Here is a 21,672-nt window from a genome sequence, read left to right on the forward strand (position 1 = left end):
AGAACAGAGTGAAGGAAACATAGTCAAATGGCTGTCCTTCCCTGCGCTCTGGTTATCACAGCACAATGATGTGTTTGAAGTGTGCTCCAGGGTCCCTCTTAGTCCTTGATATTCGTTGTATCTTCTTTGCTACTTCCCCCTCCTTCTTTCATCCCTTCTCTCTAGCTGGTGAAATGCCATCAGATTCTCACTGGCCTGTTTCTTTGCTTATAATTTGAGCATGCCTGATGTCACTCTCGTAAACTTCATGACATCTGTTAATTTTGTGAGATTTGCAGTTGTTGGCAATCTGTTGCCAGTTTCTTACAGCATCAAATCCTCAGGGAAAAACCACCCCTGTCCTGCAAAGCTTTGAAGGAATGGCTGGGAGAGATGTTGAGTCGGAGGGACATTGAGAGTGGTGGAGACCCATAAATGTATCCTTTGGTTGGTAGATTATTTTCATATTAAAGTGACTTGCTTTCCCACATAGCCCACTTGTTCTGGGGATTTAGTTATTGAATACTTGGAAAATGAAGATCCTCCCCATCACAAAAGCATTAGTCCTATGTTACAGACAAGGAAACTGAGGCTCAGAGAGGTTAGGTGACTTGCCTATGGCAAGACTGTGATAAAATGACAGGGGGGAGGGCTCTGTGCCCACGCTCTCCACAGCTCACCCTCCCTCCTGTTCTTGCTCCAAATGTCACAGGTGTCAACCGGTTCTATGACAACATCCAAGAGATGGTTGGCTCCAGGCCCTGCATCTGGTGGAAACTCTGCTGGTCTTTCTTCACCCCAATCATTGTGGCGGTAAGGACAGGGTTTGACCAGCCCAATGAGGATGAGACCAGACCAGGCCCTGGGGAGATGCAGGTCTAGATAGAAACTTCTGAGGGCAAAGGCAGTAGAAAAAGCCCCCAAGCCCCTGTTCCCTAATAATGCTATTCCCTTCTGTTTGTTGAGCTCAGTGATAGAGTACCAGACATATTCCATCATCCTCACAAACATTGGCACAAAAGGCATGATTGTCCTGTTTTGTTGCTGAGGGGCCTGGGGCTCACCCAGCTAGCGGCACCCGGCTAGTGGGTGCTGCATTCACACCAGGAGCACCTGATCCTGAAGCCCAAACTGTTCACACAGGGAGGCCTCTTGTTCTCAGCATCCTTCATTCCTTCTGGCAAGAGGATGGCGAGAGGAAGCCGAGGCATAAGCAGGCCTGGGAGGGGCCTGCCCCGGGTTGTTGGAGGGGGGCCGGGCCACTGCCTGTGCTGCTTCCTGTAGAAGGGCAGACAGTTGATGACCACTGGGGGCTTTTTCTGCTTGCTAAGCTGCATTTGGAGGAAGGGATGCCTTTTTTTGTTGGTCCTCCCAGAGAAGCCACTGTTGCTACTGGTCCTCCCAGAAAAGACACCTTCATCATATTGCTCTCCCAGAAGGGGTGCTGTCTTTGCTGTTTTCTATTGGTTCTCATGGAGAAGGTGCCTTTTGCTATTGCTCCTCCCAGAGGAGGTGCCTTTTCCTGTTTAGCTCAAAGGTGCCTAATGGTAGTTGGTGACCTTGGGTGTAGGATCCCTGTGGTGCAGAGCCTTTGTGAGGGCAGCCTGGTGGTGGGGTGGAGGGCAGCGGACCTCCTGGCTCCGGAGTCCAGCGGGGAGCCTTGGTTGTCTACTTTGGATGACTGACTGCCCCCTCCTCACCCTTCCCAGGGTGTGTTCATTTTCAGTGCTGTGCAGATGACTCCTCTCACCATGGGGAGCTATGTGTTCCCCAAGTGGGGCCAGGGCGTGGGCTGGCTCATGGCTCTCTCTTCCATGGTCCTCATCCCCGGGTACATGGCCTACATGTTCCTCACCTTAAAGGGCTCCCTGAAGCAGGTAAGTTCCTTCTCCACCCTACAAATGGCTAGTCCCCTTCCTCCACTGTGCTGGGCACATCCCCTACCTGTGTGGAGCTCAGTCTAGCTGGGGAGACAGATAAATCAATAGCTTATGACAATAGAGGGTTAGAAGTGCCTTGACCAGAGTAAACCAGGAAGATGAGATAGCCATGCCTGGGTTGAGGAGGGTTAAGGAAGGCTTTTGAAAGAGGGGATAGCTAAGAAGAGACCTAAGGATGAGCCCAAGTAAAAAGCAGAAGCAAAAAGAATGCTCCTAGAAGAGGATGGGAAGTATGTGCAAAGGCCCAGGGGTATAAACTGCATTCAGTGGACTGTGGAGAGATCAGTGTGGCTGGAGGGTGCTGTCGGGGGTGTGTGTGTGTGGAGGGAGTGGTAAGAGGTGAGGTTGGGACACAAGGTTGGGCCAGATCAAGAAGGGCTTTGAAGATCAGGACAAGAGCTTTGGACTATATACTGAAGGCAGTGGGGAGCCATCAAGAGTTTGAAGCAGATAAAGGATGGTTTATTGAGGACTTACTCTAGACCTCATTTGTAGGCTTGGTGAAGAGAAAATGTGGTCTTGCCCTCGAGGAAAGACAGAGCATGGAAGATGTGCTGCCCCCACCAGGGCCTACTAGTACCATCTAGGTTAAAATCATATCGAATTCTTGAGTGCAACAAGGTAGCGCTGGGGACATGCAGGTGTTAGAGACATTGATGGAACAGGTGTAGGCTGAGAAGATTTCAGTGAGGAGGGTGGAGAATCAGAATATGGAGTGAAGCTGAGTAAGAGTGAATCAGAGTAAGTGTGAAGCTGACGAGGCCTTGGCTCAATGATTCGCAACCTTATATCCACCAAGATGTACCTTCTGGACCCACTGGTGCTGTATGGTCTGTGGCATAAGGAAGTCACAGGGTTGGGGGTTGGGTGGGGGGGGTCTGTGTGCGGCCCTGGGCCAGACCCCTACTTTCGCAGATGGAAAAGCTGAGGTCCAGTGGAAAAACCCCTTTAACCATACTTGCCATGGTAAGTGCAACCATTTACCCAACCATTAGTGGAGCTGGGGCACAAGTAGCCCTTTGAACTCCAGGTCCAAAGCTTTCATTTTTCACAATCCTCTGCTGAGCCTCAAAAGGCAATTAGGTCTTAGAGTGGCAGAGGGCAAAGGGACTGCATCTGAGGGAGGGATAAAGCCTTTGCAAAGGCCCAGTGGTGTGAAAGGGTGAGGCACATCTGAAAACAGTGCATTTCCTGAAGGGGCAGGATTTCAGGGGATGTATGTAGAGAAAGTAATGGGGGATCCATTCAGCAAGTATGTACTGAATACCTACTATGTACTAGACAGTACTGTCAGTGCACAGGACACACAGACAGCCATCAACAAAATCAACATCCACCCTCATGGAGCTTACATTCTAGTAGAGGAAGATCAACAATTAACAGAATAAAAACTTGTTAGATGGGGATGAGTGCTATGGAGATAAAGTAGGAAGGGGGCTTAGGGAGTGCTGAGCAAGGCCTTGCTGAGAAGGGAACCCTGAGCCACGGCCTAGGGAGGTAGAGATTGAGCTCTGAGAGGAAGGATGTACCAGACAGATGGTGCAACACGTGCAAAGGCCCTGCAGCTGTCACGTGCTTGGCATGTGTAAAGAGGCCAGCTGTGGCTGGAGTGGAGTAAGTGAGGGTAGCAAGGGGTGGGGCTGCTGAGCTGTGAGATGACAGGGGCCAGATCACGTGGGGCCTTGTAGGAACTTTGGTGAATGGAAGCCACTGTTGCATCCTGAGGAATGGAGGGACATAGCTAACTTTGGTTTGAATGTAAGCCCTCTGGCTGCTATGTTGAGATAGAAGGGGATGATGGGCAAGGAGAGAAGTAGGCCAGTTATTGCAGTACCCCAAACGAGAGGCACTGTGGCTGGCCCAGGTAGGTGCAGTGAGGCTATGGAGGGTGTAGTTTGAAGGCAGAGCTGGCAGGACTGTCTTGAAAAGAGGGTGCGGGGACAGAGCGGCCAGTCCTCCTTATCCCGGCCTGCTTTTCCCTGGTGCCCACAGCGCATCCAGGTCATGATCCAGCCCAGCGAAGACATTGTTCGCCCAGAGAATGGTCCAGAGCAGCCCCAGGCCAGCAGCTCAGCCAGCAAAGAGGCCTACATTTAGGGGTGCTGGGCAGCTCGCTGACCCAACGTTCTCACCCCCCAATCCGGCTGACCATGACTACCACTTGATGTGTGAAGATAGCGTCTATCTCAACCTACCTCGAGTGGCGAGTCCAGACACCATCAGCACGCGGAAAGGGGAGGTGGGGGACAGTCACACCCCTGGTGGGCCCCGCCAAGGGCAAAGATACCTGATGGCTCCAACACCTGCAGGCTGGTGACCTTTTTAGTCCCGGCCCCACAAGCATCAAGCAGTCGGCATTGGTGACTGCCGAGGTAGATCATTTTTATCCTGCCAGCCAGTGTGACGCGGTGAAGCCACACACTCCTGGCTTTTAGTCGTATACCTGACTGTTCTCCTACTGCCAAAACCCATGACTGTTATCTTGGACTCTGCAGGAGTTCAGTTCTGTCGGAACGCTGCTCTGTACATGTGAAAAGGGCATTTTGTATAATGGGGATGTCCAGGGAGAGCTCATTCTTTAAGTAGCAGGGAGCCAGTGGAGCTCTTACTTTGATTTTTTTGTTTTTCCTTCCCGAGGCAGCTTGACAAAACTACTGCACCCCCCCGCCCCTCCCCGCAAGGACCTCAGTATTCCAGAGCTGCTTTTCAAGCAGTCTGCATGGTGTCCTTTTTCCCTGCCACCAGCTGAATGAGCAGCTCTGTAGCTAAGGTTCCCTGTCCCTCCTCGCCGGGTCATTCTAATTGCATCCGGCCCAACAGCGATCATTCCAGACGGGCCCTGCTCACTGGAAAGCTGCCACAGCACAGTTGATTTTTTTATTGCCATTTCAGGGGCTTAAGATCCTGCTGGGGTAATTCCCTGATCAGGAGCCCCAGTTTCTCTAAGGCTGCCCAGTTTCATGGAGCACAAAACAGGTGCAGAGGAAATCAAGGTAAAGGTTTGTCTGTCCTTGAGTCAAAACGGACCCACTTATCTTTCAGTCTCCCTCTTAAAAACTCCCTCACTGCCACTCCAGGCAAAGCTGCTGCCTTCTCACCTTCTTGGAAATTCCTCAGTGGGAAACTCACTGCCACTAAAATCTACCCAGCCCCTTAACTGAGGACCTAGTGTTAATCCAGAGTCCCCACCCCCACCCCAAGTGCTTCCAAGACTAAAACTGCTTCATGGGTAAGTAGTATTTGTTCCTTCCAGAACTTCCAGAACTGGGCTCCACTGTGGTGGTGGCAGATTGGGCAAAGACAGTTTCTCGCAAGCTTCAGTAACTCAGCGTTTCTCATTTGCCAGGAAGATGGGTTCCCGTGTAGCAAATCCTCTGTTGTGCCCTGTAGCTCCTTAGCTAGTTAGCTCACAAACTGTGTTTGATGACTAATCCTTAATAACTAAGGTAAATAACTGTGACTGTGGGTTTTTTAATCTCTTGTCATTGTCATCCAAAAGTGACCAGCATACCAGTTCTTGCAATAAGGTATTACCCTCAGAATATTAAGCACATTATTGTAGAGAAAACAAAAAGTACATGTACACATGTAAGTGCACACACACATGTACATTCATCCTCATGCGTGGTTATAGGGTCTCATTTGATATTGTGTAGGAAAGCTAACACCTTTTCCTGCGGCCATCTGTAAAATAGACTCATCGCTAAGGCATCTGGTGAATCCATGATCAAAATGCATATGTGTTGTTAAATTAGGGTTTAGAATGAAAGGAACCCTTCACTGTGTCTCATGGCCCTACTCCCAATCCTGTGTGAATTCCTTTAGAATAAGGACAGAGAGACTTCTAACTTCCTCTTTGTTCTTCAATGTGAAACTAAGGCCAAGTCTTTCTAAGACAAATGCAGTGTATCTAATGTTTGTAAGCAAATCTAAGTGAGATGTTTGGCAAGAAATCCCCTAACTGATTTCCATCCAAACCTTCTTATATAGCACAGTATTACGTGTCGTACAATTACTGTGATAACCGTGAATATGTGTACCTTTTATAGTATTTGCCTGGCAGGGGGAAAAGATAATTGTATTATCATATATGCTTTTTTTTGCAATAAGGATTTATTCTCAGAACACCAAGTAAATCTATCTCTATATAAAAAATATATGTAATATATACATATTCAAATATATACAGAGCCTGTTTTAAAAAGAAATCAACAGTATTATTTAGTAAAATTATCTGTTCTATGGACCAAATGTAAAATATTTATAAATGAAGATGCATTTTAAAGGTCTATAAATGGTGTCAGAATTAGAGCACGGGTGTTATGTACGTTTCTAAGAATTTAGAGGAAAAATAATAAAGGTTCTATGATATACAATGTCAGACCTTCAATTCTTTGGGGTGGGGGGCACAATAGCCTCTTTCATCAGAACAATAACACATATACACAAAACTATTTCTTCCCCAGCAGATAAAGAGATTTGGTCTCAAAATCCGGCGCAATAGAGCTAGACTTCCCCAAAGTCCTAGATGAGTGGTTAGAAAGTGACTGCGTGGCATAAGGTAGGTGTTTTCACTGTTCTAAGAAACTTTAATACGATCAACTAAATAAAGGTCTAAAACTAGGATAATAGGAGTACATTTAGTTAGCAAGGGTAGTCATCGATTTATTCCTGAAAATATCATTTGTTAAATCTTATTTAGAAAATTTCAAATTCCACAGAGAATTTGTAAGAATGGCTCCATGGGCACCAGATTCACCAGTTGGTGATGTAGTAGCTTTAACTCTGTCTCACAGTCCCTTTAACTCTCAGTTGCTTTATCTCACTCAGTTAGGGTTCAGTTGGGGAAGCAGAACCACTACTAGAGTTATGGAATAAGGGATTTATTACACAACTGTTGGGGAAGTCGGGAAGAAAGAGTCTGAAAAAGCTGGGAGATCAGAGCAGTCACTAACCAGAAGAGGTACACACAATATGTGTGTCCCCCAAAGTTCCTTGCTGCCCCTTTTGCATGGAGTATTCATGATGCCCTTGAGCACAGAATTCCAGAGGACCCACCATGCCTGGGAGATGAGTGAGACTCAAAGCCACCACAGGTAAGAATGTTAAGTCTCTAACTGAGTAAGCAGGGTCTCTGCGAGGCCACACTCAAGCCAGAAGTTGCTTCCAATGCAGAAAGAAGGCCATGGTATTCTAAGAAACACCCAACACCCAGGGACCTCCCTCACATCCTTACTGAAGCTACTTCCCTGTATAAGCCAACCATTTGGTGGCACAGAAAGAAAGGGAAAGATAGGGCAATCCACACTTTCTTTTCTTTACTCATCAGTAAGCTGAAAGTAGCGAGTATTGGCAGAGTGTGTGCATATCAAGAAGTGAAATTAAAAACAACTTAGTTTTTGCGCAGGTTTCTACTGTTCTGGTAAGAACAAAATGTGTGGGCACATACAAGTCTCGAAATGCATATTGTGTAATTCACATACAAATTAAATACTCATTCACATTTGCATACTAGAAAAATGAAGAATAAAATACACGCTGAAGGTGTAGATTTTAGGTTTTCCTTTATTTAGAAAGATATTAAATAGCACTTTTTAAAACCATCATGACCAATTAAGAGAAAGACCATGGAAGCAAGGAGAACCATGATATTTTGTAGTACTTTCAACGGCACGTCTTTCCTGCTTTTTGTACAAGGGGTCCTGAATTTTCCTTTTACACTGGAATCTACAAATGAAGTAACCAGCCCAGGGGAAAGTCTAAGGAAGGCTGTTGCCATGGCATAGCTCCCAACTCTGGATGTCTGGTGGATGACCTGCAGCCCCTGGGCAGCAGGGCATGGGACAGGGGAAACCAGGGATAAGCTGGACCCCTCCTGCACCTCTGAGCACATGCTCTCTCCCTGCATCTGTCCCTGAAGACCTTCAGAGAGTAATGGTCCTGCTTTGCTTCTGCCTTCAAAATCTGGGGCAAATGTTGCTTTTGGCCAGCTCTCACCCAGAACCATACAGAGAAGGGGATTCTGAGAAATGTAGCTTAACCAAGTAGACATTATAATACAACTGCCTCCTCTCTTTCTCTCTCTCTCACATATACACACAATAATAATGAGATGATGATGATGATGGTATTGCTAAACTATCTGAGAGTAATTTGATGTTTAGATATTGATACTCTTAAAACAGGATCATGTCTCCTCTAAGACAGAGGATACCCCCTTATATAGCCACAGTGCATTTATCAAATTCAGTAAATGTCACACTGTTACCACACTGCTATCTAATCTACAGTCCATATTCAAATTCTCCAACAATACCCTTTATAGCAATTGTGGCCTGATCTAGAATCATGCATTGCATTTAGCTGCTGTGTCCCTTGGCAAATATTTTTGAGGACATACCACTTGCCAAGCAGAAGTGACACAGCCAGCCTTTGCTCCCACCCGCAACACTTCTCTCATCTCTGGATCAAGTAGGAAAGGCCTCTCTCTGTCACTGTCTGCTCTCCTGAGAAACAGGAGATGCTATGGGCATCTCAAAACAGAATGAAAGCAGAGTTTGATTAAGGAAGCCGCCTCCTGGGGGACAGGGGGCAGCATCACTTCTTGCTCTGGCAGCTTCTCCTTCCCTGTCTCCTCTCCGAGGCTGATGGCTGCAGCTCTTCCTGGTCCTTCTTCCCTAAACCATAAGCACTTGAAGCCCAAATAGGAGAAAAGAAAATCCAAAATATGAACCATACCTGTCAGATGTGGCCATAGTCATTTCCTATTGGCCACCCACTCCAGCTCCTACACCAAGGTGCTCCCCAGGACCCTCCAAAGGAAACGGGTCAGAGGGCTCTGGCTGGGAAGAATCTTAAAGTTCATCTGGTTCTATTCAAAGTTTGAACTGTTTCTAGGCACTCACTTGGCTTCTCTAACTGCAATGTCAATACAAATTGCCTAGGAGACCTTGTCACAATCATTCCTTGTGCTTGGAATACTGCTCGGGGGGCTGCAGGGTCACCAGGAGGCACCTGAGTCGGCCTGAAGGACAGGGCTGGCTTAGTGGGGAAGGAACCACCTAAGCTAGTAATCAAAGGAAGACTTAGCCATGGGACTTTGGACCAGCTATAGCCCCATTCCTGCCCAAAGATGAGGAAGACTTGAAAGGGACCCAGGGGGAAGAGTAAGCAAAGGCCCAGCGCCTTGGACCACAGAGGCACAGGCAGAAAAGCACTTGCAGTTCTACATGAGGGGTCTGGGGACACATTCTGCCCCTGGCCTGCCTTTCCTTCAGATGTCCTCAAGGATGGTTCTTTCCATTTATTCAGACCACTGCTCAAATGTCACCTTCTCCCAGTGGCCTTCCCTGACTACCATAGCTAAAGTAACACCCTCCCCCATCTCTCTCTGCCCCTAACTCTGCTTTATTTTTTTTTATTCTCAACATTTCTATGTTTATTAATTTATTGTCTACCTCCCTCCACTATATAGGAAGCTCTGGGAGGATAGGGCCATTTTCTAGTTCACTTCTGGGTCCTAAATGCCCAAAACAGTGCCTGACACACAGAAGGAGCTGGATGGATGGATGGATGGATGGATGGATGGATGGATGGATGGATGGATGGATAGATGAATACATGGATGGATGAACAAGGAATAAGACTGTAACAGCCATCAAGGTCACTGGCTTTGGAGTCAGACAGCCCTTGATGTGAGTTCTGGCTCTGCTGCTCTATCTACATGCAACTCTGAGCATGTTACTTAAATGTCTTTGTGCCTCAGTTTCCTCACAAAATTGTGGTTAAAGTGAAATGAGCTAAAACAAGGAAGCAGTGCCTGGCCCAAAATGAGCATGCAAGGAACAGCACGTGTTATTAGAGCAATTATTCCCAAGATGTTCCCTTAGAAGGAACTCTAGTCAGGGTCCTTCCTCCACCCAGAGCCCTGCGTTTTGAAGGATTTTGTCTATCAAACTGTCACTTAATAATTAAGCCCCCCTTTTTATGAATCAGATGTGGTGGCTAATTACAGCTCCTGATTAGCATGAGGTAACCAGGGTGATGGCACTGAGCTGATAACATTCCAGACAAAAGCAAAGCAATGTGGTATTTTGGGCACCCTGACGATGGGTAATTATGTAATTTCCACTGGGCTCTGGGTAATATGGAAAAAGAGGCCCCATCAGTCTCTCCAGGGACCCTCACAGGTTCAGCGCCTCAGGTCGGGTCTGTGTCTCCATTAGTTCACAAAATATTTGGCTGAAGACTTTGTATTTCTCCTATTTAAAATCAGCTATACAAATTGCTTTGAGGAGCAAACTTCCAGGCGGGCTGAATTCATAGAAAAGATCCCAAAATGGTTTACAGTCTTGAAACTCAAATTGTGAGCACATCTTTCTTCTTCAGATAAACTTACAGCAATGAAACTGCTGAGTCAATTTTTAAGGGCTGTGCATTTTTAAGGCCACTCATACCTAGTGCTAACTTGTCTTCCAGAAAAATTGTGTCTTATTTTCATTTCCTCCCCTCACAATTACTGGCTGTGATAATTCTCTTATATCCCACGTCTTGTTATTTTCAAAAATGATTTCCAGTTTCACAGCCAAAGATATTGTAATATTTGAAGCGTATGTGTCTTTGAATTTCACTGATGCTGATCTTTTTTCATGTGTTTTCTGGCCTTTTGTATTTATTTTGTGAATTTCCTGTTCATAGATATTTTGTTTTTTGTATCTTGTTTGGAAGAGATTTGTATATATTGAAGATATCAACACTTGATCTTATGTATGTTGAAAATACACATTAAAGCTGAGGCAAGTAATGTAACTGTAGGTGTAGCTGTAGGTGAAGGTGTGGATGTAGGTGAAGGTGTAGATGTAGGTGAAGGTGTTGGTGTAGGTGAAGGTGTAGGTGTAGGTGTAGATATCTTCTCCCAAAGAAGTCTCCTTCCCGTTTTCCTGTGTTCCAATTTCTGTCTTCTCTAGCTTCAACCCTTTTATTGTTTTAGATGGCTTTTGAGCTAAAGGCCAAATAACCATTTTTTTCCAGCCACCTCCTTTTCCGATCCTGTGTCGGTCTTACCCCTTGTGCAGTGAGAACGTGGGAGTCACTGCCACCTATTGCTACACCTTCCTCACAGGGTTGAGGATTAATGACTTAATAGGTGGAAAGTGCTTAGACAGGGGCCTGGTACATACCAACGCTCAGGTCAAGCCTTTCTGATGACGGACTTCCTGGGACCCTGCCACAGCACCAACGCATCATCCCTCTCTGTCCTCACAAACCATCCCTTTTGTGGTCCGCTTAGAACCTTCCTCAGGCTCACTGAGCTGTTGTGGGGCTGCTTGGAGAAAATGCCCAGTTGGGCACTGGCACAGGGGTGGTAGTAAAACAGCGATAATGATAATAGGGTTTAGTGAGGCCCTACTAAGTACAAGGCCCTACACCAACCACCTCCCAGGCATTTTTGCATTTGACCCTCAGGACACCTGTGAGGTCCCAGGCCTCACCCCCTCAGGTCCCTTTCCCATTTTCGTTTTGTGCACACGTGCCTTCACTCATATCCGGCATCGCCTGTCTGCGCCACAGACACAGGCGTTACTTTTTATATATATATAATGGGAACTATATAAGCCATATTTAAAACCACATGGGCTTGCTGGTGTGGAGGAGGACAGTTTACTGACAAGACAGTCTCATTACAATGCACATACGGTCAAGGACTGTGCATATTTCGCTCTGGAAGAAAAGTCTTTGTGAACTAAAAAATGCTTGTGGGGACATGGGTGGGGAGCCCAGCCAGAATGGAGAAGTCTAATAGCACCATAATGGTGCTGAAGAAGAAATCAGGGGCTCTAGTCACGTGCTTCTCTGCGTTTTGAATCAATTCATCAGCAGACGCCAAGACAGGAGTGCAAGAGATGTGTTGGAGTAAATGCCTTTAAATGACATAGGGGAGAGAGGGCAGGCACAAGCAGGGAGGTATCAGGCCACAGCGACAGCTGGGCACCTGTGCGAGGATGGGGTCAAGGAGGAGGCTTGGGTAGGCACAGCCCTGGGCTGCAGGGCTGCGTTGGGACTGTCAGCTAGGCCACGGGAGAGCCCCGAGGCAGCCCCTGCCATCACAGGGGCCCCCGTGCTCGAGAACTGTCCGGGCCCCCCCGGCCGCCACATGCTCAGGCCCTGACTTGCCAGGGGCAGTGGGGCCTGGTCCAAATGCTGGGGTGTATCCCGAAGGCAGTGCAGCTCGGGCTGCTAACCCACTGTGTTCCCCGCAGCAGTGCTCTGAATTACAGGAACACAGGAACAAGGCAAGGACATCAACGTCTCCTGAATCCCTTCTACCTTCCCAGCACTTCATCATGGAGTGCCGTTTGCTTCCCACCAACAACCTGCAAAAAGGCACAGCTTATTGTTTCCATGAATAGAGAGTATCCTGAGGTTCAGAGAGGGAAAGCAACTCCTCCAAAGTTGCACAGCTGTAAGTCATGGGACTGCACACCACAGTGGCCTCCCTGGGCAGGAACAGGTACACGGCTCCAGGAAAAAGTCTAAGACCAGACAGAGTTAAGACTAGTAGATGATCAGGACAATCCCATGGCATGGATGCTGGGGGCTTCTGACTTTCCTGCTGGAGCCTCAGGGATGAGCCCCCACCTCTTCTGCCAGCCCCTCTGGATATAAGCGCCTGGGTTGACCCAGTAAGGCTTTATGGGGCTCCAGTGCAGAGATGCATGGATGAGTTTATAAGGACCATGCCAGGTAGGACCAACCCAGAGGCCCAGAACACAGAGAACTTTACCTGCATCTTCAGAGGAAGGCTTTAAACCAGCAGTGCCCATGAGAATCAGGGAGGGCACCCCCAATCAAAAGCGGATCCCCAGGCCATCTCAAACGTTCTGGTGCAGGAAGTCTGGGCTGGGGCCCAAAAATTGCCTTCTAAAAGCACCCCAAGCCTTTCTGATGGAAAAAGTTGGCTGATGATCACGTCTAGAAACACTAAAACAATCCAGGAACACAAATCGGGGTACATTCTACAAAACAACTGGCCTATGCTCTTGAAAAATGTCAAGGTCATACAAGACAGGTGAACGAATTTTTCAGATTAAAGAGGCTTGACAGCTGAATGGAACATGTGATCCAGAAATTGATTCTGGGCCAGAAAAAAATTTTTTTTTCCTTTTATTGTGAAGGGCATTAGTGGGACAATAGGTGAAATTTGCATAAGATATGTAGATTAGATAATGATGTTGTGTCAGTGTTAATCTCCTGATTTTGATCAATGCACTGTGTTATGTAAGAGAATGTCTTTGCTTTTAAGAAATGCATGCTGAAGTAGTGAGGGGTAAAGGGATACATGTCTACAATTTATTCTCAAATGATTGAGGAAAAATAATGTACACATATGGAGTGTGTGCTGTGTGTGTGTGTGTGCAGAGTCAGAGAAAAATGATGAAGCAGGCAGATATGGAGAAGTAACACGAGTTGGATGAAGGGTATATAGAAACTGTACTAATTCTATGTCTTCTAAGTCTGAAATTATTATTTTTATTCTTTATTTTGTTCTTTTTTTATTATTAAATGTACATCACAGTGGTTCAACAGTCCCCCTCGACCCCTCCCCTGTTCCCGCCTACTCCCCTTCCCCTCCGTAACCACTAGTCACTTCTCAGTGTCTATGAATCTAATGCTGTTTTGTTCCTTCTGTTTTGCTTTGTTTTTATATTCCACAAACAAGTGAAATCATATTCTATTTGTCTTTCTCTGCCTTAAGTCTGCAATTTAAATCTGGAAGAGGCTGGGTATCACCTTCATTTGATGAGAGCAGAACCGGGGATTGGGGATGAGGTTTCCTCCAGGGGGCAGGGCGGCGGAGATGGGGGTGTCCTCCAGGACACACAGGCTTTGCTTTGGACCAGGACAGCACCTCACTCATGCTTGTCCCTGTAACAGCCCCTCTTCTGGAAAGCACCGCCTCCAAGTCTCAGCTGAGCAGTCCCCTTCTTGGAGCCTCTCGGGCTAACCACTGCCCAGCCTATGGGGGACCCCTGCCGTGCTCCCCACGCTCCTGGCATGTCACTGCTCTCGCTGCTTGCTCACCTGTCTCTCCTGCTGGCTACGAGCCTCTTGGGGCTGGAGGGGAGTGAACGATGTCTTATCTGTCTTTGTGTCCCCAGTCCTCTAATGATGTTTGCCAGCGCTCAAAAGAGATCTGCTTTTGGTTTCTTGTTCCTGAGATCCGGCATTTTGCAATACACACTAGCTAACCAAGCCCTGCCTGACCTGTCTCATTAGGACCTATAGAAACCTTTAAGGTAGGTCTGATGACTCCCATTGGATGGATAAGAAATGATGCTTAGAGAAGTGAAGTGAATTAATTAAAAAATGTATTGAATGAATAAACAAGGCAAAAGTTGTAGAGCATTTGTGACCCCAGAGGGGCCAAAGGTGGGAGGGGGACCCCAGGAGACAGACTCCAGTTCAACTAGAGGAAGTGTTTCTCATGGTCAAGACTGCCCAGTAACAGAGCAAACCACCTTGGTAATGCGTGAGCTCTCCATCCTTGGAGGTGTGTAAGCAGGACCTCACTGACAGAGATGGAAGGAAGGTGAAAGGCAACTACATGCCTGGGCTGGGCTGAGTCTATGATTCTCCTGGCAGCAGATGGTGTGTCTGAACTGGTCCAGTGGGAGAAGGGACTTGGGACACTGGGTACCCGAAGATAAGCATTTGCTGTTCCTTCATCCCACCCCCAACCCTCACTCCCAGAATAACATTTCCCGGAGGGCATGTTACAGAGTCCTGGTTCATTATAACATTAATTTAAAAAATTGGCTGCTGCACTTAGAGTATTTTTAAGCTAAAGCTTTGCAACAAAACAATGGCCTTAGTAGTCTATTTGAAATGAAGGAGCCAACCCCCAATAAGACTATCTGTGGTCACGTGCGGCCTGCTGCTGGCATCTGGGGCTTGAGAGCCAACTAGGATGTTCAAAACCATGTCTTCTCAGCTTCAGTCAGAACCCAGCCCCCAGTCCCCACCCCTACCCAGCTCTCCACCCCAGGCCCCTGTGAGTCCTTGATGTGGGACCCTCACCTGGGGTTCCCCCTCCAAATAGCTCTCAACTCAGGCTTCTTCTCTTCCTGTGCTCTAGAGGTCTCTGGATGGGCCTGGCTGCATGCTCTCATTCCCCAGCTAGACTGTTATGAGGACAAGGACTTGTTTCCCAGCACTGAGCAGGTGCCTGTCCCATTGTAAGGTTCAATAACTATGTATCAACTAAAACGGTGGAGGGATGAAATGAGCCTACCAGAAGATGGCTTAAACAGTGTTCCCTGCAGAAACAAGCCAGCAAATATAAACAAATATAAACACAAATGATTAAGTGGATGAATACATAAATGTAAGTTAAGTAAGTGACAGACCATTTAAAGCATTGTTTATAAATCCTAGCCTTTAAAATAGCCAGCCCAGATTGGTTAACTCAGTATCTTTAGTGGGGAGGCTGAGGCTGAGGCTTTTTTTAAAAACCAAGTGATACTAACATGTAGCCAGGGTTGAGTGGTTCTCAAAGTGTGGTTCCTGGACCAGCAGTATCAGCTTCTCCAGGGAACATCAGTGTTTCTCAAACTTAAGGGTGGTAATCACTGGACTCAGGAGGTCTGGGATGGGGGCCAATCACCTGCATGTCTTGCAAGTTCTCATGCTGCTGGCTGGGGGTGGCACTTGGTGCCCCAGGGCTATAGAGGTCCTCTTTCAGTTCTTTACACGGAAAGAAAAGGATGGGAGGGTGACAGATAACAGCTACTTGTCTGGGGGCAGGGAGTGCTGTAAAGGTAGGACAGAGATTGCTCTATCAATTTTTCTCCTTTCTTATTACTTTCCTATTTCTGTACATGAGGAACCTGAGGTCTGGGGAGGAGCAGGAATTTGCCCAAAGCCCAGGATCGAATCTTCTTTAAAAAATGATTTAATGGAATATTCATTGAACACCAGCTATGTGCCAGGCACAGTTCTGCATTGAGGGGGGTGGGCCTGTTAACTAAGCCTGATCCCTTCCCTAGTTAACACCAGCACCCCAAAGTCAGAACCCTAGGGATGGAGGGTTTTGGGGCGGGGGGTCAGCTCCAACATGGTTGGGCCAGGCTTCCGCTTCTCCAAACCATGAGGGAAGAAAGCAGATCTATCCCCTCCTTCTTGAGCCCCCAGGGCCTGCAAAGACCCAAGGAGGACATGACAGGCGCAAATGAGGCAAGGCAGCCGACTGCAGGCTCCCGGCTGGCAGCCAGGTAGGGTGCTCCCTTCCCTGGTGGCTGCTCAGCCTCCGCACAGCCCATTTCCCCATCTGCCAAGGTGGCCACTGGAGACAGTGGAAGACACAGCCAGCTGGTGAACCAGCAGCCATATCCCTCCTTCTTCCTCTGTACCAGATCCTGATCTTGTTCAGGAATCAGGAGGCTTCAGGCTTCAGGAGAGGCAGGGCTTTGCCCCAGCTCCAGAGGGTAAATCTTGATTGGTCGTGTCAACCTGCGATTGTATTGTCAGGGGCAGCGATTGGGAGAGTCATGGGCTCAGGGGCAATTATGGCTGATGAGGTGTGAGGAGCAGACTTAGGGGTGGAAGGGCTGTTTGCTCTTGAAAATGGACCTGGGGTGGGGAAAAGGATGGATGAATGGATGGGAGGTGGCTGGGTTGATGGAGAAGTGATCAAGTACAGTTGACCCTCCAACAATATGGGTTTGAACTTTTTGGGTCCACTTCCACATGGATTTTTTTCAATAAATATATTGGAAATGTTTTTGGAGATTTGTGACAATTTGAAAAAAATGTCTTCTTTTCTCCAGCTTAACCTTATTGTAAGAATACAGTATATAATACACATAACATACAAAATGTGTATTAATTGACTGTTTATGTTATTGGTAAGGTTTCCTATGGACAGTGAGCTATTACTAGTTACATTTTTGGTGAATCAAAAGTTATATGGGGATTTTCAACTCCATAGGGCGTTGGTGCCCAAACCCTTCACTTTGTTCAAGGGTCGACTGTATAAAAAAATGTCAGTGGTAGAAACCTGTACTTGTAGATATCCTACCAATACCAAAAAATAAGAGAACGACTGAACAGACTTTTGTTTTTTCTTATCAGCCCCTTTCTAGGACCTTCTACCCAGCCAGAGCCATATCTCTTATCAGATCCCCCACCCACACACCCATATATTTGCTTCAAAGCTTCTGCTTTCATTCTTGGAGCTCTTCTGAGTAGCCCTGTGCCAGAATCTCATGGGTTCAAATCCCAGCTCCGCCACCTACTGCTCTGTGACCTAGAAAATAGGAATCATCCCCCACTGAGCCTCTGTTCCCTCATCTGGAGAAGCTGAGAAGTGAGAAATAAACAAGGTGCTGTCTGTGAGCTTGGAGATTAACATACAAGTGCCCAGGAACAAGCTGTTACTATTATTTTATAAATTACTTCCACCAGAGATTGTGCCCCTCCCTCCATCTCTCCTATGCCTCTCCCTCAAAATCTCTTACCTCCCTTCACATAATAATATTAATGTAAAAAAATCATTGCACATGTACTCTGTGGCAGACACTGTTCTGAGCCCCCAATGCACAAGATCTCATCGAATTCTCACCAAAACCCTAAGAAGTGGGTATTATCGATACTCCTGTTTTCTCCCCCATGACACTGAAACCTAGAGAAGAAGCTTAGAAAGCCCCCAGGCCACTGCAGAGTGTATATTCTAGGTTTTCCAGGGCAGAGGTGAGTGGGCTACAAAATAGAAATTCACCAGTAGAGGACGACATCCCATGAAAGGCCTAGCAGGGTGAGCTCAGTGGCAGGGGACTGGGTGGGCAGGGATGTCTGGGAAGACTTGTAAGGACGGGTTACATTTTCCAGCTCCTCTGTCTTCTCTGGCCATTCACTGCACCCCAACCCCATTCTAAGCTCAGCTGCACTGAGTTCCCCCAGTTCCAAGGTGCTTATGCTTTTGGCCTTTGCACATGCTGTTTTCTCTACCTGGAGCTCCATCTTCCTTTCATCCAACTAGCTAACTCCAACTCCTCTGTCAAGTCTTGGCTTAGGTGCTCTTCCTTCCAGGAAGACTCCCTGCACTATCTGCATCTCTCTTTGGAATCTGAACCCCATCAAGCAAGAAGAGAAGCCATGAACCCTCTCACATGCCCACCTCTCTGAGAGGCAAGTACACAATCAGCGCTTCCAATAACCTTCCACGGCAGACAAGCTGGGCATGCTCAGCCCTACCTGGCCAACTGAGAAACTGAGGACCAGAGGACACGAGACCTACACTGAATCACACACCACTCTTTCCTTTACAAACAGGCCCTGGGTGATGCCTGTGGAATTTGGCAACAGCAGGAACAAAAACTATACTACTTTCTGAAGCTTATTTGGTATTTATCAAGAAAGACTCTAAAAGCATTATATGTGTTAGCTCATTTCATCCTAGAAACAACACTGTGAAATAGATATTATTATTATCCCCAATTTATAGGTAAAGAACCAGAGATGGAGAGAAATGAGAAACTTGCTCTTTCAACTACCAAACACTTATCACCGAATTCCAAAACACTCATTTTTTTCACGTACTAGCTAAGGCAACTAGAAAGATCTTCCTCATCCATTAAATCTACAAAATTTAAGAAGTCGTACATGGCAGTATCGACAAGGATGTAGGGAAGTAAACATATTCATAGATGCAGAGTAGATGCCTAAATTGATTTTTAAAATCTTACTGGTCAAAACTCGGTAAAAATATATAGTAAGAATAGTTATGCCTTTCGACTCAGCAGTTCTGAGTCAACTCAGGAGTCTCTTTCTTAGGAAACAGCCAGAAATGCTGGGCCCAATTTACATCCAAATGTTTTCATTGCAGTATTATATGTAACAACAGCAGTGAAAGGAATTCATCTCGAAGTTCAACAATAAGACTGGTGGGATAAGTGATGGCACTCCCAGCCCATAAAATATGACTCTGCCATTAAAAGCAATGTTATAAAAGAAAAGTACATGTCATTTTTCTAATGTCCAAAATCCAGTGATGAGTAAAAATAAATAGGGTGAAAAATTATATATACATAGTATCATTCATACTGTATTGTATTAATATACCTGGAAGGAAATCTCCTCAAGGGTTGACAGTGGGTGGCAATATGGGCTGGATTTACTGAGCAGGACTGAGCAGGAAACCGGATGATCTCATTTCTCCGCATCACAACCCCTAGATAGCTACTACCAGATGGTTCCCATTCCACAGATGGGACCATTGAGGCACAGGAAATTAAGTGCCTGTCCAAGGCCAGAACTGTCAGACTCCAAAGCCCACACCCACACCCGCACCTCCTACACTCTTATTTCCCTATACACAGTCTTGTGTTACAACATATTGGGTAGATGGTTAAAACTTTTTGTATGCTTTTAAAAGTATTTTCCAAGCTGTTTGCAGTGAACATCTATCATTCATATAGTCAAGGGCAGGGAGGCAAAAAAATCATTTGTTTACATAAAATGTCCAGGAAGTTCCAGAAGGCTGCACACACCCAGGTGTTAGCCACAATTTTCTCCAGCTGGCGGGAAGACTGGAGCATTTTGCTCTGTTTTGTCATTTTTCTGTAGAAAGTGAGCACATGAATTGCTTCAAATTCAGATATCTTTGGTGTGTAGAGCTTCACGGGGTCCCCAGAGGCTGCTCTGATTGGGGGGTGGACTCCTGCTGGCCTCTTCCCACCAGCCTGGGGCGCGGCTGCTCCCTCCTGCAGGAAGAGTGCATCGCCAACACCAGCTTGCGTCTCTCTGGGTTGCCTCCCAAGAGGGCCATGTCCTGCTCATCTGTGACTTTCAATTACCAAGATCCAGGCTCCAGCTGAGAAACTGAGCAAGTGTTCTGAGGAGGAAAAGGAAAACCAGCCTAACGACCCTGGGAGGATGTTTCCTTTTAATTAAATTGAGGTCCGGGGAGGCTCTAAAATCCCTTTCTGATGATCGTGAAGTTGGCCAGGGAGAGCAGAGCAGGCAGGATAGACACCTAGGGGTAAGGGAGCACGGGTGAGGGAGCCACACTCCCACCCCAAAATTCTCTCCCTGGGACTCCCCAGAACTGGGATCCCCTAATTGCAGTGAGGAAAGGGGGCTGATCCTTGAGACAGGCCCGTCTGAGAGGGCCCTCCCCAGAGCTTGGATTATTGCTAATATTATTAGGAGAGTAACAGAGGTGGGGAGAAAGTGTGCGGGAAATGCTGGGGACTAGGCCTCTGGGCTTGCTCGGCCCATGAAGAGCTCTGGGCCTCTGGGCTTCCTTCCCCTTCCACCTGCTCCCTCTCGCCGCACTCCCAGGCCATTCTGGCTTCTCAGGTTTTCTGCTCAGACAGAATGAAGGGAAGGAAGGCTCCCTGCTCATGGGTGTCACTTCTTGTGAGCCAGTGCCCCAGGGGTCTGTGGGTAATGTTGAAGGCAGTGGCGATGACAGCTGCAACCAGGGTAGCCAACATTTATGCGACATAACTGCTGCTCCCAGGGGTGCATCTAAGCATGTGGACTTCAGAGCTCAGCCTGTGTGGGTCTGAATCCTGCCTCTGCTCCCTCCTAGCAGTGTGGATGAGGGCAACTTAATTCATCTCTTGAGACCTCAGTTTCCTCAACTATAATGTAGGGATAATAGTGAGGCCTGTCTCACATGGCTGTTGAATTATTAACAACGGGTAAAGTGTAGAAACAGTGCCTGGCACACACTCAGTGAATGTTAGCTGTTAAAACACTTTGTATTTGTACAGGTTAAATCATGGGTCCACCTCCAATAACCCATGTGGTCGCCACTTTCAATAGCCTTCTTGGTAGATGCAACTACAGAGGCACAGAGAGGCTAAGTAAGTTGCCCAAGGTCACACAGCTCCCCTAGTGAGGAGAGGAGCAGGCCCTATGGTCCCATGGCCCTTGTGTTTGGCCATGATGTTATTCACAACAATAATAACATATTCTTAAATCAGATTTCTTTTTTTCTTTAAACTGAATATTCACATAATAAAATCAACCATTTTAAAGTGAACAATTCAGTGGTGTTTGGCACATTCACAGTGTTGTACAACCTCCACCTCTATCTAGTTCCAAAACATTTCATCACTCCAAAATAAAATCCTATTAAGCAGTTTCTCCTCATCCTCTCCTTCCTTAGTCTCTGGCAGTCACTAACCTACTTTCTGTCTCTATGGATTTACCCTTTCTGGATATTTTATACAAAAGGAATCATACAGTATGCGACCTTTTGTGTCTGACTTCTAAAATCAGACTCCTGTGGACAACAACAATGAGTTTCTGACATTGAGGAGGAATCTGTAGAATGGGAATAATGAAAACTTCTGCCTGGCCACTCTCACTGGGAAGACAAAAGAGCCATAAAATGGGCCTGGAGAACATGCTGACCTCTCGGGGCTTGCCAAGTCCCTGGCTTAGGGTCTTAGTAAGTACTGAGAAATTAGTAAGCAGGAACTGGAGTGACCTTTATCGAACAGTGTGAGGAATAAAAATTCCCCTCATCTTCTGGCTGTGTAGTGGTTGCAAAGAGGAACTCTTTCTCCTCCATTTAAATAAATACCAATAAATACCAGCAAACATGGAATGCTTGCTGTGTGCCAAAGCTTTAGCATAGCTTTTCACTTTTCTGACAACCCTGCAGAGGATTGATCAGAACACCCATTTTACAGATATTGAAGCAGAGGCTCAGAGAGGTGGAGATATTCACCCAATGCCACAC

The 21,672-nt window shown here is 46.7% G+C and overlaps 1 protein-coding gene across 4 annotated transcripts in view; it reads left to right on the plus strand.

Moving 5' to 3' along the window:
* Positions 1-6,290, plus strand: part of SLC6A1 (solute carrier family 6 member 1) — a 41,773-nt gene extending 35,483 nt beyond the window's left edge. For all 4 annotated transcript variants that reach the window (XM_073231042.1, XM_073231045.1, XM_073231044.1 and 1 more), the window contains 3 exons: positions 692-792; positions 1,689-1,856; positions 3,912-6,290. In XM_073231042.1, coding sequence (XP_073087143.1) covers positions 692-792; positions 1,689-1,856; positions 3,912-4,016 — 374 coding nt within the window. In that variant the 3' untranslated portion in view covers positions 4,017-6,290. The remainder of the gene's footprint in view (positions 1-691; positions 793-1,688; positions 1,857-3,911) is intronic.
* Positions 6,291-21,672: the final 15,382 nt, after the last annotated feature.

This window comes from Manis javanica, chromosome 3, assembly GCF_040802235.1.
Source record: "Manis javanica isolate MJ-LG chromosome 3, MJ_LKY, whole genome shotgun sequence".
NCBI classification, from domain to species: Eukaryota; Metazoa; Chordata; class Mammalia; order Pholidota; family Manidae; genus Manis; species Manis javanica.